The sequence below is a fragment of the Fusarium solani genome, assembly GCF_023522795.1.
Source record: "Fusarium solani strain SB1 chromosome Unknown bctg00000002, whole genome shotgun sequence".
NCBI classification, from domain to species: Eukaryota; Fungi; Ascomycota; class Sordariomycetes; order Hypocreales; family Nectriaceae; genus Fusarium; species Fusarium solani.
The window spans coordinates 1310959-1323528 of record NW_027072155.1 but is presented as its reverse complement, the minus strand read 5'-3'; the positions used below and the strand labels follow the sequence as shown (position 1 = coordinate 1323528).

The 12570-nt window shown below is 53.5% G+C and overlaps 4 protein-coding genes across 4 annotated transcripts; 3 read left to right on the top strand and 1 right to left on the bottom strand.

Annotated features, from left to right (window-relative positions):
• Positions 1-948: 948 nt before the first annotated feature.
• Positions 949-3552, top strand: MRS44_004378 (uncharacterized protein; the record flags this gene model as incomplete). The annotated part of the gene is made up of 4 exons (XM_046283236.2): positions 949-1196; positions 1709-1827; positions 1881-1966; positions 2026-3552. The coding sequence occupies 4 exons, from the start codon at positions 949-951 to the stop codon at positions 3550-3552; spliced, it is 1980 nt and encodes a 659-aa protein (XP_046136497.2).
• Positions 3553-4612: 1060 nt separating this feature from the next.
• On the bottom strand, positions 4613-5171 carry MRS44_004377 (uncharacterized protein; the record flags this gene model as incomplete). The annotated part of the gene is made up of 2 exons (XM_065622178.1): positions 4613-4899; positions 4970-5171. The coding sequence occupies 2 exons, from the start codon at positions 5169-5171 to the stop codon at positions 4613-4615; spliced, it is 489 nt and encodes a 162-aa protein (XP_065478250.1).
• Positions 5172-8053: 2882 nt separating this feature from the next.
• Positions 8054-10108, top strand: MRS44_004376 (uncharacterized protein; the record flags this gene model as incomplete). The annotated part of the gene is made up of 3 exons (XM_046275648.2): positions 8054-8165; positions 8529-8642; positions 8721-10108. 3 exons carry the CDS (start codon positions 8054-8056, stop codon positions 10106-10108), a joined length of 1614 nt encoding a protein of 537 aa, XP_046136500.1.
• Positions 10109-10901: 793 nt separating this feature from the next.
• On the top strand, positions 10902-12195 carry MRS44_004375 (uncharacterized protein; the record flags this gene model as incomplete). The annotated part of the gene is made up of 3 exons (XM_046278343.2): positions 10902-11074; positions 11174-11924; positions 11983-12195. 3 exons carry the CDS (start codon positions 10902-10904, stop codon positions 12193-12195), a joined length of 1137 nt encoding a protein of 378 aa, XP_046136501.2.
• Between the last annotated feature and the right edge of the window lie 375 nt (positions 12196-12570).

Below are 12570 nucleotides of genomic sequence, written 5' to 3'. Positions count from 1 at the left end.
CACCTGGACAGTTTGGAGGTGCATGCGAGCAGTCGGCCCGGTGACCCGTTTGCCAAATAGACGCAGTGTATGTGAGTAAAAGCAAGCCACTGCTCTAACTCGAACGAAAAGCGCAAGAAATGGTTGCTACTTTGGCGAGTCAGTTGCTGACTTTATCCTCTATATCCGGCGGTCGAGGATCGAGAAGATGTCCGCCGGAAGCTAAGTAAAGCAGTGACGAATGGTGGCATCGGACCGCGTCAAGAGCTACCAAGGTAAAGGTACTGGTTGCGCTGCTTATCGGGGGGTATTCTTCGGAATATTGTATTCTTGGAACGGGCAAGCACGATTGGCGTCATGGCGCGGGGGGTGCATATGTACCTGGCCATAGAGTTTAGCTGGGATAGTACCTCTAAGCGCGGCGCTGGGCTGGCTCACGACTCCCGTCTTGCCTTCTCACCCAACCCAACTAATAAACTGTCTCCGCGCGCGACGGACGACTCCTCCACCAAAACTCCCCCCACCGCCCACATCCACACTCTCTCCATCTCCTGCATATCTTTCCTCCCGACGTCGTCGCTCCCGCTTCAAGAGGCGACGGCCCGCGCCTTGTTCGCCCAGGAACACTGTCCTTGGCTCCTCGTCGTTTGCTAAGGCTGTTCCCGTCAGCCCGTCCGACCCCGCCGTTCGTCTCCTTCCTCCATATGGGCGGCCGGTCGCCTCGATCAATTGAGCCATGGGAAATGCTTGCCAGAGTCAAGTCGGTGTTCCTTTCTCTTTGACTGGTCTTTTCTACAAGTTGCGCCTTGTATGGTTCCTTCGCCTCTCGCAATCTTGCTTTGCAGCCGTTGTCCCATGACGGCACCCGTCTCACTCTTGGCTACACACCCGCTAACATCCACACCACAGTAGACGTCGTAAATCCGACCACGGGGACGGTTCTATCCTCATCACTATATACTATTGACCATGGCGACGTCGCGATACCAACCAGCCGATCTGCGACGCCAGATCGGCTCTCCAAGACCCAAGGGACGCGGTTCGTACCCTCTCGATCCCAACCCAACACCCCGCGATTCCATTCGAGCTGACCCGGCCCTACCAGAGAATAAGGATACACTATGTCGAAACGTTCTCATCTACGGTCACTGCCGATACGAGGATCAAGGTTGCGCATTCAGCCACGACCAAAACAAAAACAATTCAAACTCGGAAACGTAGGTTTATCTTTCGTACTTTGGTCATTTGGTATCCCCAAGAAACCCTGCGACACAACGAACCCAGCCCAACCTTGTTTGCCGCCACAAGTTACACAGCCCGCCCATTGACGCCGACACCCGTGTCCCATGTTTTCTGATCCCGCGGCCTGTTCGAGTCGTCCTCGGCTTGTTTGACTTGGGGTTCCTGGGTTCCCTCGAAAGGCGCCGTTCTCGGAAGCATGGTCGCTTGGAGGGATGTCGTGTCGCCTGACATATCCGCTCATCGGCCGATACTCGAATGCCCACAAACGCGCTGTTCCGACTGGTCCGTACCGTAGTCAGAGCTCTTGACAATCACTCGTCTCTGCGATCGCTTCTAGAATTGCCCAGACTTGCTCATTGCCTCGATCTGATTCGTCACCCCGACATCGTCGTGGGCATTGGCGTTGTGTGTTTTGCAAGCCCTAGACATGCTGATGAACGAGAACAATTATTGGGGCACAAGGCATCATGACTGACGAATTATCTAGTTCCAAGAAGACGTTGAACGTTGATTCACCGTCATTTACACCTGCAGGGCTCGGCAAGAAGCCCACATTCTCGTCGCAAGCTGCAAGTGCTCCAGCTTTCACTCCACGTGGTTTAGGCAGTACGAATCTCTTCGTCATGACAGTGACATCTGTCCGACTAACAGCAACGTAGCAGCCACCCCTGTCGGGCCCGAGAACGATGGCAGTGTGTTCAATCCTGCGGCTATCCGCGAATTTACCCCAACATTCGACATTTCTGTAGGTCATGACGGCTGTCCGTTTGTTAGTCCGTCCGTCGTAGCTGACCAACTGTCTAGACTGCGACAAACGGTTCTGCTCAAGATAGCGGACTATCCTATGACCCCTTTACAATGCCGCCAGTAAATCCAGGCCTTTCCACACCTCAGTTCAACCCCTATGCCGAAGACCACGGCGCCCTCGGTGGCCATGGACCTGGCTATTTCCCGCCGCAAAACGCCTTCACGACACCACTTGAACCCCTTCAACATCACCTCTATTTCCCTGTCGGACCGAAGCGGGATGACCTGATGCCGTATCATCGAGTGCCGCATGACTTCTTTCTTCCCGAGAAGGAGCGGCAGGAGATTGCGAGAAAGCTTGAGGCTGCCGGCCAGGTTCTCCCCAATTCACAGCTGCCACAACTAGATAACTATCACAATTTGGTTCCCCTGGACACGACACATCGCAAAAACGCCAACATCTTTGGATATCCTAGTTGGATTTACAAGGCCACGGCCACCAAGACCGGCCACATCTATTGCTTGAGACGACTCGAAGGTTACCGTCTGACCAACGAGCACGCGATCAGACAGGTGAAGGAATGGCGCCGCATCAGCAACGGCAACGTGGTCTCGATATTAGATGCATTTACGACCCGTGCATTTGGCGACAGCTCCCTCATCTTCGTTCAGAACTACTTTCCACTTTCAAAGACCCTTGTCGAGGTCCATTTATCTCCGACCCCTACTCACGGCAATCGTGTTCCCGCAAAAACACCCATTCCCGAGAACACCCTCTGGGGCTACATATCACAAATCGCCAACGCTCTCCAAGCTATCCACTCAGCCAACCTCGCAGCTCGATGCATCGATCCTAGCAAGATCATCCTGACCGACAAGAACCGCATCAGATTGAGCGCCTGTTCCATTCTGGATGTTGTGCAGTTTGACGCTCGCCGGCCAATCCAGGATGTACAACAAGAGGACTTTATCCAATTCGGGCGACTATTGCTATGCCTCACAACCAACACGCTACCGATTCATCTTACTAACCTGAAGATATCTATGGAGCAAATGAGCAGGACATACTCCGTTGAGATGAGAGATACCATCTTGTGGCTGCTTACACCGCAGCAGCCCCCCGCACAAAAGGGAATTGACGAATTTGTACGCGGAATTGCCGGCCGGATAACATCCACATTCGACATGAGCCTGCAGGCTTTGGATAAGGTCAACGCAGATGTGATGCGGGAGGTAGAGAACGGAAGGGTGGCGAGGTTGATGATGAAGCTGGCCACCATCAATGAGCGATACGAATTCAACGGCGACCAGAACTGGTCCGAGAACGGGGAACGATACATACTCAAGCTATTCCGGGACTATGTTTTCCACCAAGTTGACAGCAACGGCAACCCGGTCCTCGACATGGGTCACATGCTCCGTTGCCTGAGCAAGTTGGAAGTCGGGACGGAAGAGCGGATCTGTCTAACCAGCCGAGACGAACAAACGAGCTTCCTTGTCAGCTATAGGGAGCTGAAGAAGATGCTAACGACTTCATTTGGCGAGCTTGCCAAGGCAAGCAAGTCAGGTGGTCGAGGATTTTAGGAGGATTTAGACGGTTTCAGGGGGGTTTAGGGAGAATTTCAGGCGAAGTCAAGCACGATTTTTAGAGGGTTTAAGGGGTCCCTTGGAATATCGTAGGATGAAGGTTAAGCTGGATGAGGTAAACGAGGGCAAGGCCCAGAAACCTGCAAGGACACGGATGAATAGGGAAAGAACTCCATCAAGCCACAACAGACTTTAGGGGGAGATGTGAGGACCTGGATTTTCTAGGGAAAGGAAAGACTCGGCTCTTACACTGACTGAGACCGCTTCCATCGAAGACAGCGCATGTTCCTCTATGAAGAGACCATTGCCGGCAAATTGGGTAGACAAGGGGCCAGCGTTTGGACATGATGTCTCTTATATGGCTGATGACGGCACGACGGGGTCTCGGGACAAGCTACACACGGACTGTTGGCACCAGGGGATTGAACGATGATGGATGGAGGCATTAGGGAGCAGATATTTAACACACCTTTGTTCATATAAGTTAGCATGAATGATGATTGAGTTACCTAACTACGATATCTGGGCTTGTTAAATCTTGGCAACAGGATGAAGTGAAACGGACTTGTTTAGCCTTTGTGTGAAGATGAAACAAGCTTATCTCAATGCTCTACTTTACCTTTGATATTTTTCTCCCCCGACGATCCACGTTGTATAAAAATAGGGAGAGATGTTTCTGAATGCTTACACGAACAAGGGCTGAGCGAGATGTTACATGAGGAGAATTAGCTGTCTCATGAATATGGTATATTGCCTTGATTTGAAACAAGACTGTTGATGCGAAGAACGTGATACCATGCCCTCTCATGGCGTAAAGTCACCAGGCTAGTTGAGTTGAACTCGACAAGCCACATGTTGCCATCTCGCCGTTCATTCGCAATCCAGCAAGTTGTGATAGTAGATGCAAGTCTAAAAGGGTCATCACGTCATTCCGCCAGCTAGACACTGGTAGGCAAGGCCATAACAGCGGCCGGCCACCCTGTGAATCGGGGCTTCTTCCTTCACACCGTTTTTGTGATTCTTTCCAACTAGGTATATTCTCCAGAGAATTCGTGCTTCATTCATCCTCGGCTTGGACAAAGGGGTTGGCGATCTCTTCGCTGCCGTCGACGGGGCTCACAAGGACGAGGAGGGTGCCTCGAACGACTACGAGACCGAGGGAGCGGGTGGACTCGTTGCCTTCGTCGTCTGTTGAGGGCGTGTTAGCGTGGCCATGGTAGAGAAGGGTGGACTCAGGGTGAGTGAGCAACTCTTCATAGGGTATTAACATACCTCGGACAACTTCGTGTACATCATCGAGAACCAGGTTCATCAAAGCATCGTAACCTTTCAAGGTGCCCTTGACTAGATACACGGGTTAGCATCGTAGCTCCAGGGCTCACAGGCGCTGATTGCGGGAGACAGCGCAACATACCCTCTCGTCCGCCGTTGAACTTGACGGTGATCTGCTTATCCATGTACTTGGCCAGGTCGAGAATGTTCTCCTTCTTGGTCCTCTCGCGATCGTGCTGCGCACCCGCTCCAGCGCCGCCTCCTCCTCGTCCTCCGCCTCGCCCGCCACGGGGGTGAGATCCCTGGCCGCCCCGGCCGCCTCGGTGCGAGGGTCTATCGGACATGGCGCATGCGTGGTGGGTTTTCTTCCTTGGGGTGTCGAAGGGAGGGGGTGGGTTTTGTAGGGCTACGAATTCGAGATGGTTTGGATGCGAGCTTGCTTGGGGGTTTGGGTCAAGGTTGGAACTTGCGAGGCTTTGGTGGGGTTGGAGGGGCTATGCTTTATAAGGAATGGCGGCGGTGCCAAAGAGGAGCACCAGATTGCGGGGAGGCACGTGCTAATGTGCGTGCCAGAACGTCACTTGAAGATGGAGAAAGAGTTGCAGTTCAGTGCAGGTTGGCTGCAGCCGGAAATAAGGCCATGGCGGCAGGAAGTCGTCTGCCGGTCTCCATCTCTCTTGGCATGAGTTTCCTGCTTCTTTGTCGCGATTGGAATATGATAACCAAGTTACGCTGCGGCCAATCGAGGGACGAGGAGAACGCCTCAATTTCTTCATGTGATGGGTTGGTTCTTTCACGTAATTAACAGAGCGGCCGATGACAACCGTGCAAAGATGGATATGGAGCAGGCCATGATATCCATGATGGATACCAATGTAGGTAATCCGAGGAACAAAGCTCGGTCAAGCTTTCTGGGCCTGCCGATTAGCACTGCCGCACAGATCAACGTCACCATAGGATCATGTCCATCTTCATCACCGCTTCACTTTCCGTCTCTCCAATTTCGCTCGCGTGCCTCGGTACTAAGGATGCAGCAACCGGACCAGATTAACGAGCTTGCATGGTCATACCGTTAGTTCACTGGCATGACAAGCAAGCATGTCGATATTGCCTCATACAACATGACATTGGATCCAAGGACAGGACCAGGACCATGCAAGCATCCATCGTTACCGCCCGCCAGCCATCCATCCATCCGGCAGCAGTCCGCCAAGCCAAAGATGCAGCACAGGCTGCACAGCCTCGTCTCGCGTCGCACAAGGTTGGCGCGCAAGGGTTCCCGACGACATGCGTCCTGGGTGCTCAGAAATCTTATTTGACGGCACCGGTCCGGGGTGGGCGCATGTAGGTCGGTAACTCGCGCATAGGAGGAGCGCGATGCGATGCGTGTGCGTGCGTGCTAACCCGTATGTTTTGATGAGTTGTTTTTTTCCTTTTCTTTTATGAGTGTTAATCCCAGATTGTGAGAGAGAAGATGGAGACGGAGGCCTCTCGAGGTCGGTCATGAAGGAAATTGCACGCAGGAGAGGAAAAAAAAAAAGACCTGTCCAAAAAGGGAAACTAACTAGCAGCATGGTTTAAACCCGCTATCCGCTTGTGCGGTTGCTTGTCTGCTTGTCCGTGCATGTGGTGGCCACCAAATCAAATTGCTCGAGATTCTCCCACCTTTTCGGAAATCGTGCCCTGACTTGACATCTGATGTTGGTGTGTGCCTGTTCCGCCGGTGACGTTTTTGCCGGGTGTCGTCGCTTTTTTGTCTTGGGAGTTCTTCAATGCTTCCTTGGCTCGCGTAAACGGCTTGAGCTTGACAGCTCCCGTCCAGGGAATAGCCCAGTAACAGACAGAGTGTACCTGCCCTGCCGCCCGTCACTGGAGTCGGAGATTTTTGAGCGCACCTGCAATTCCATTTGTTCCCCAGCTTGGGGTCCCATGGATGTTTCTTTGACCTCAGACAGCCTGGACCAGACCCTGGCACAACAAGTACTGTACACACCTCTTCTTTTGCTGCAGTCTGTCTGGACCTGGACGTTGACCGTGAGCTCTTTCCTCCCCCCACATCCGACCCGGCACTTTCTTTCTTTGCTGGAGACTCTTTTTCCCATCTCATCCCATCCCCATCCCCATCCACATCCATCCCATCTCCCTCCCTCCCCCCTAACCCTTGGCCAAGCGACATTTGATCTTCTTCCCACTTCTTTCCCCTCTACACCTCCTCTGACACTCGCCTCCTCCCCCTACAGTACAGTACAGCCTGCAGGCCGTGTGTCGTGTTTTACAGTAGCTGCTCTCCGACGGCTCATGCGAGGGATTTTCATTACGAGACGGATTGACCAGTAGCGACGGGATCTTGACATTCTGTTCTCCTCTTGGCGGTCATTTGCCTGCATCTGGCATCCATCCTCCTTATAACATCCAATCCATACCTACCTCCAGTCCAGTCCAGTACAGTACCTTCAGTACTACAAAATCGAGAGCTTCTCCCCGGGCCAGCCTCTTTCGCCTCCGTCAATCGCTCATCCATCGACTCAGTCCATCTCTCCATCATCTCACTCGCACATTACTACAGTACTTCTCTCGCCATGAATTTACAATAACCGTTCCTGCCGCCCCCTTTTCCCCTCTCTTCCCCTCCCTCTTTCACAACCACCCATCACCATCACCATCACCGCCTTCGTCCGCGGCACCATCCCTCGGTTCGTCGCCACTCACCTGACTGACCCTCATCTTCCTCATCCGCGCTTCCGTCAAGTCAAGTCAAGCCTCTCCGCGATTTCATACCCATCTCTTCCCACATCCAGCTACCCTTACCCAGCCCGCATCGGGCCCAGTGCGCATACCATACTACTCGACGGATATCTCCTTTGCGCGCTCAAAGTCAATTTGAGGGTTCAACCTCGGCGTTTCTTTGACGCTCTGTGACAGAATTCGTGTCTTGAATTGACCTTGACCTGCTTCTTGTCAACCAGCATTCACACAGAGGCGGCTGAAAGATTAGTGCGCCGGTCAGAAGGTACCAATATGACTCCTGACACCTGCCCTAGCACCATTCGAGGCTAACAGTCTTTAGGAGCACGGCATTCACAAGCAGAGAAGCCATCTCTCATTTGTGATTACCTTCTGCCTATCCAAATCCCAGTTTACATCTAGCTACTTTGACGAGATTTTGGGTCTGTTTGGAAGCCCGGCTAGCATACTTGCGACCACGCATTCGCACAGAGCAATCAAGATGGGGCACACTTCCGACTCGGAAGCGTCCAAACGAAAGCGTGACGTTGATGATGCTGGTGGTCAACCAGGACGTGCCCAGCTTGCACCCGCATCCGCATCCCTACAGCAAGGTATGTCAAGTGCGAGAATAGCTATTCAACGCAATGCCATGCATGTTATGCCGCCTCGAGTCTCGAGACGCCCATCCGTAGCCTAAGACACGAGATGGTCTGGTCTGGCTGGATCACCACTGCGCGTGCCTCTCTGCATGTTCCGTGTCCCGTCCCCCAACCCAACGCGTTCCCTCGTCTCGTGGTGTGGCGCGTGCAAGAGGCATACGTACCCGCCATCCTTTCATGGCACCCTCGCCGGACGCAGCGTCTAGCTCGACTCCTCCAGGGACGCACATGTTGTTGCTTTTGTATCTGACTCTCTTGTCTTGGTGCGCTGGCACAGCTTGCCGACTTGGAGGATATGCTAACACGACATTCAAGGCATCCCCGGCTACATCCACTATCTCCCAAGGTCAAACACCTCTCACTTGAGTCTAATACAAGGTGATGGCGATACCTTTGCCGATATCCTCGGTCTCATCGCCGAATACGAAGGTAAGCATGATCCGACCTCGGCTCGACAATAGGTCGATCCAGTTTGCCATCAGATCAGCGTCCTGACCAATACTGCAGCCGCTCTCGACAGGCACGAGAGCCTTGCATCAAGTCTCGGAGCCAAGTTGACTGGCCCACGCCTTCTCAGGGGCATTGAGAAATTTTTCGATGGGCCAATCAAAACCACACCTCTTCAGCCTTTCTCCAACCCCATCAGTTGGCTGGACGTGGTCATTTTCGCAAGATCCAACCCCAAGGACTTCAATCTTGTCCCCAAGCCGGATGGTTCTCGATGCTGTCAGTTCCTACTCAAGGGCTCTCAGGTCGAAATCACCGAAGATGACTGGCGTCTGGTGTGGTCCGGCGCCCTTGACCGCTTCCCCCTTGACCACCCCCTCGAGGAAGACGAAACGGCGGAAATGGCGACGCTAGATATTCTCGAGCAGAGAACATCCATTCTATACAAGAAGGCTGACGAGGTCGCGGCAAGGGCTCGCATTCTCAATCACCGGCTTGGACAGAGAAAGCAGGACATTCGCCGGCGCCGAAACGCACAGGATCCTTCTTCAAGGTTCCCAGCTAACAGTGCCAACCAAAGAGGCTCAAATTTCAGTTCAGGATACGATTTACATGCGGATCTTCTTCAGCAGTTTCTCACTGCCTCAGCCTCGCCGCCTCCTTCACGATCGACATCAGTAACTGGAGTGCCTCTCGCCACTCTCAGTCAACCATCGCCATCTCACAGTACGACGTATACCCAGACTCATGCTCCTCGCTTCTCTGGACACTCCGCAGAGTCCTTGATGCAGCCTGCGGTTGACAGCAGAGAGACTGCCTTCCGATCTCTTATCACGCAGAGGACAGATCAGCTGGGCAAAGGCGATGCGATCAACCCTCCCTGCGACCGATGCCGGCGCTTGCGAGTGGAATGCATCAAGCATCTGACGGCCTGTTCAGGCTGTACTAAAAAACATGCAAAGTGTAGCTGGAAGACAGTAACAGATGACGAGTTCCGACGCCTCAAGCGGGACATGGGTCTCCGAGACGAGATGGATATTGACGGGCAGTCAGAGGCCGGACCAGCACCGGATGTTTTGGATACCAGGGATCCGCGATCGAGCCGGCTCGGCGACAGACATGAAGCAGGCCGAACATCAGGAGAGAGAACCCCTGGCACTTTGGGGGATGATAGCTCTCGACCTCCGAGCCGGAGCCGCAGTGATGGGCACCCTCCGAGTACCATGGAGCCTTCAACTGCATCGATGCATCGCTTCGACCTAAGCGCCGAACGGCATCGACTCCCCTTTGCCATGGGACAATCAAGTGCACAATCAGATCAAGGAAGCCGAGGGAATGAGCATATGCAGGCTGGTTCTAGTGCACCCAGCCTGGCTACGACGGTGGCAATGGCCCCCAAGAACACGCATAGAGTCAGCGACGGCTCACAAAACCCTTCACCCAGCTAACACGACGACACATTCTAACTGCTGGAATATCACGGTGCTTTTCTCAACAATCGTTTAGCAACGAGCGTTGAGGAGAAGCATGAGAAGCCCTCATTGGAAGAAACATCAAGATGAGCTGTCTGGTCCTAGTGTACGGAATGGGATCGAGAACAGACAAACGTTACGATAGCAGTCAAGCAATAGAACTTGGCGAACGTGTGATGAATGAAACGAATGAATAAATGCCGCTTTAAGAACCACTACTCGATACCATTAGTTGCGTTGTCAATGCCATGATAGTCGGGGCCCCGGACCCACACCGGATGCTCGAGGTACGTACCGACGGCCGGATCGGAAACGGGGGCCACTTTCTTTTTTCTAGGCGGGTCGAGGCAAGCGCACGCCCAGTGGCAGACGCGGAAAAAAAGTTTCGATGTGCCTGGAAGGAAGCAAGCAATCGCAGTCGCTCTTCGTTCGCTGATTCATGAAAAGATTCTCCGTCTTTTCTTTTTCACCACCACCCAATCCGTTCCTTTCCAACGACGTTTAACGATCGGGCCCCGATTGCTTTTTGAACGTGTGCTTCTGTTTATCGCACAGAAGTCGGATTGGAGCTGGATATCTCTCCCGACGCTCCCGCCCGCGCATGAAGTGCTTTTGATCTAGACGACGATCAACGACGACGAGTCACGAGAGGAAAATTGACGACGACCACCACACGACCGATATCGACGAGACCAAAGACAATCGACTTGGATCTGGGAGATTGAAGCTTCTTGTCGCCATGTCACACCAACAATCCTCTCTGCCCATCATGACCACCCGCGGCGACGACAAGCCTTTTCACCACACTCAAGTGCCCCTCGATCATTCGGCGCTGATTCAGTCGCGGGAGACGGGCGATGTCCTCCCCGACGATACCCCAGTGCAAGGCAATGTCAAGGCGTTGCCCTTTGCCAAGTCATGGGTTCACATGCTTGCGGGCGGGTATGTGCATTTCCTCGATTGCCACCTGAAATGCGACGAGACTCGAGACTCGAGACGCAAACACGAGAAACAGTCAAGCTAACGGGTGCCAATTTCTAGTGTCGGTGGCATGACAGCTGCAGCAATGACTGCTCCTCTCGATGTCCTCAAGACGAGACTCCAATCCGATTTTTACCAGGCCCAGATCCGAGCAGCGCGCGAGGCTCAAGGCCAGGCGATCGGCCGCCTTAACCCCGCCAGAGCGGCCCTCTACCACCTCAACGACACCCTCCAGATTCTCGGCTCCGTGTACAGGACTGAGGGTTGGCGCGCTCTCTTCAAGGGCCTCGGTCCCAATTTAGTCGGTGTGGTGCCTGCCCGTGCTATCAACTTTTACGTGTACGGCAACGGAAAGCGCATCATCTCTCAATATCTCAACCACGGCGAGGAGGCCCCTTGGGTTCATCTTTCAGCCGGTGTTGCAGCTGGTGTCGTGACCTCGACGGCGACGAACCCCATTTGGATGGTCAAGACGCGGTTGCAGCTCGATAAAAACGTTGCTGAGAAGAGCGGTGGCGCCCAGCTGCGCCAGTACCGCAACAGCTACGACTGTGTGCGCCAGATTATGCGAAATGAAGGCATTCGAAGTCTCTACCGTGGAATGAGCGCCAGTTATCTCGGTGTTGTCGAATCGACCATGCAATGGATGCTATACGAGCAGATGAAGGCCTCTCTTGCCCGAAGGAACAACGAGATTATCAGCAGCGGCCGCGAGAAGACATTCTGGGACAAAACTATTGACTGGACTGGCAACGGCTTTGCTGCTGGAAGCGCCAAGCTTGTTGCTGCTGTTATTGCTTATCCCCATGAGGTACGTCATTGGCTTGAAGACCGTTTTATCTGTGATAATATGCTCACGGGCTTGACAGGTTGCGCGAACCCGACTTCGACAAGCGCCCATGGACAATGGGCTGCCCAAGTACACGGGCCTAGTCCAGTGCTTCAAGCTTGTCTGGGTCGAAGAGGGCCTCATGGGTCTCTACGGCGGCCTGACTCCTCATCTCATGCGAACAGTACCCAGCGCCGCCATCATGTTTGCCATGTATGAGGGCATTCTCCGACTCTTCCACACCCCTGCTTAAGGTGTGAAGAACGACTTTAAGCACCAAACACACAGGCACGAGAGGACATGAGCCTTATCACCTGATGTTTTGTAACAATACCAAAGGCGGACATGACTCGAGCTATCCAGGGAGCTTCTCCCCAGACGGCCCGACAGCAACATCGACCTTTGCCAGCAATGTATAATACCCTCCTCCCTCAGAACCACAAAAGGATTAAGAGATGGGGTGACGACACGATAAAATGGGGAGACGGAGCAGCAAGGATGTCTTTACGGCGTTTGGCGAGCGGATGGATTGGTAGAGGCTCACGCAAAATCACCCACTCACACTGACACTGACAACAAAACTTGCAGCACAAACATGTACGATCTCATGTATAACAGGAGGGGGCGC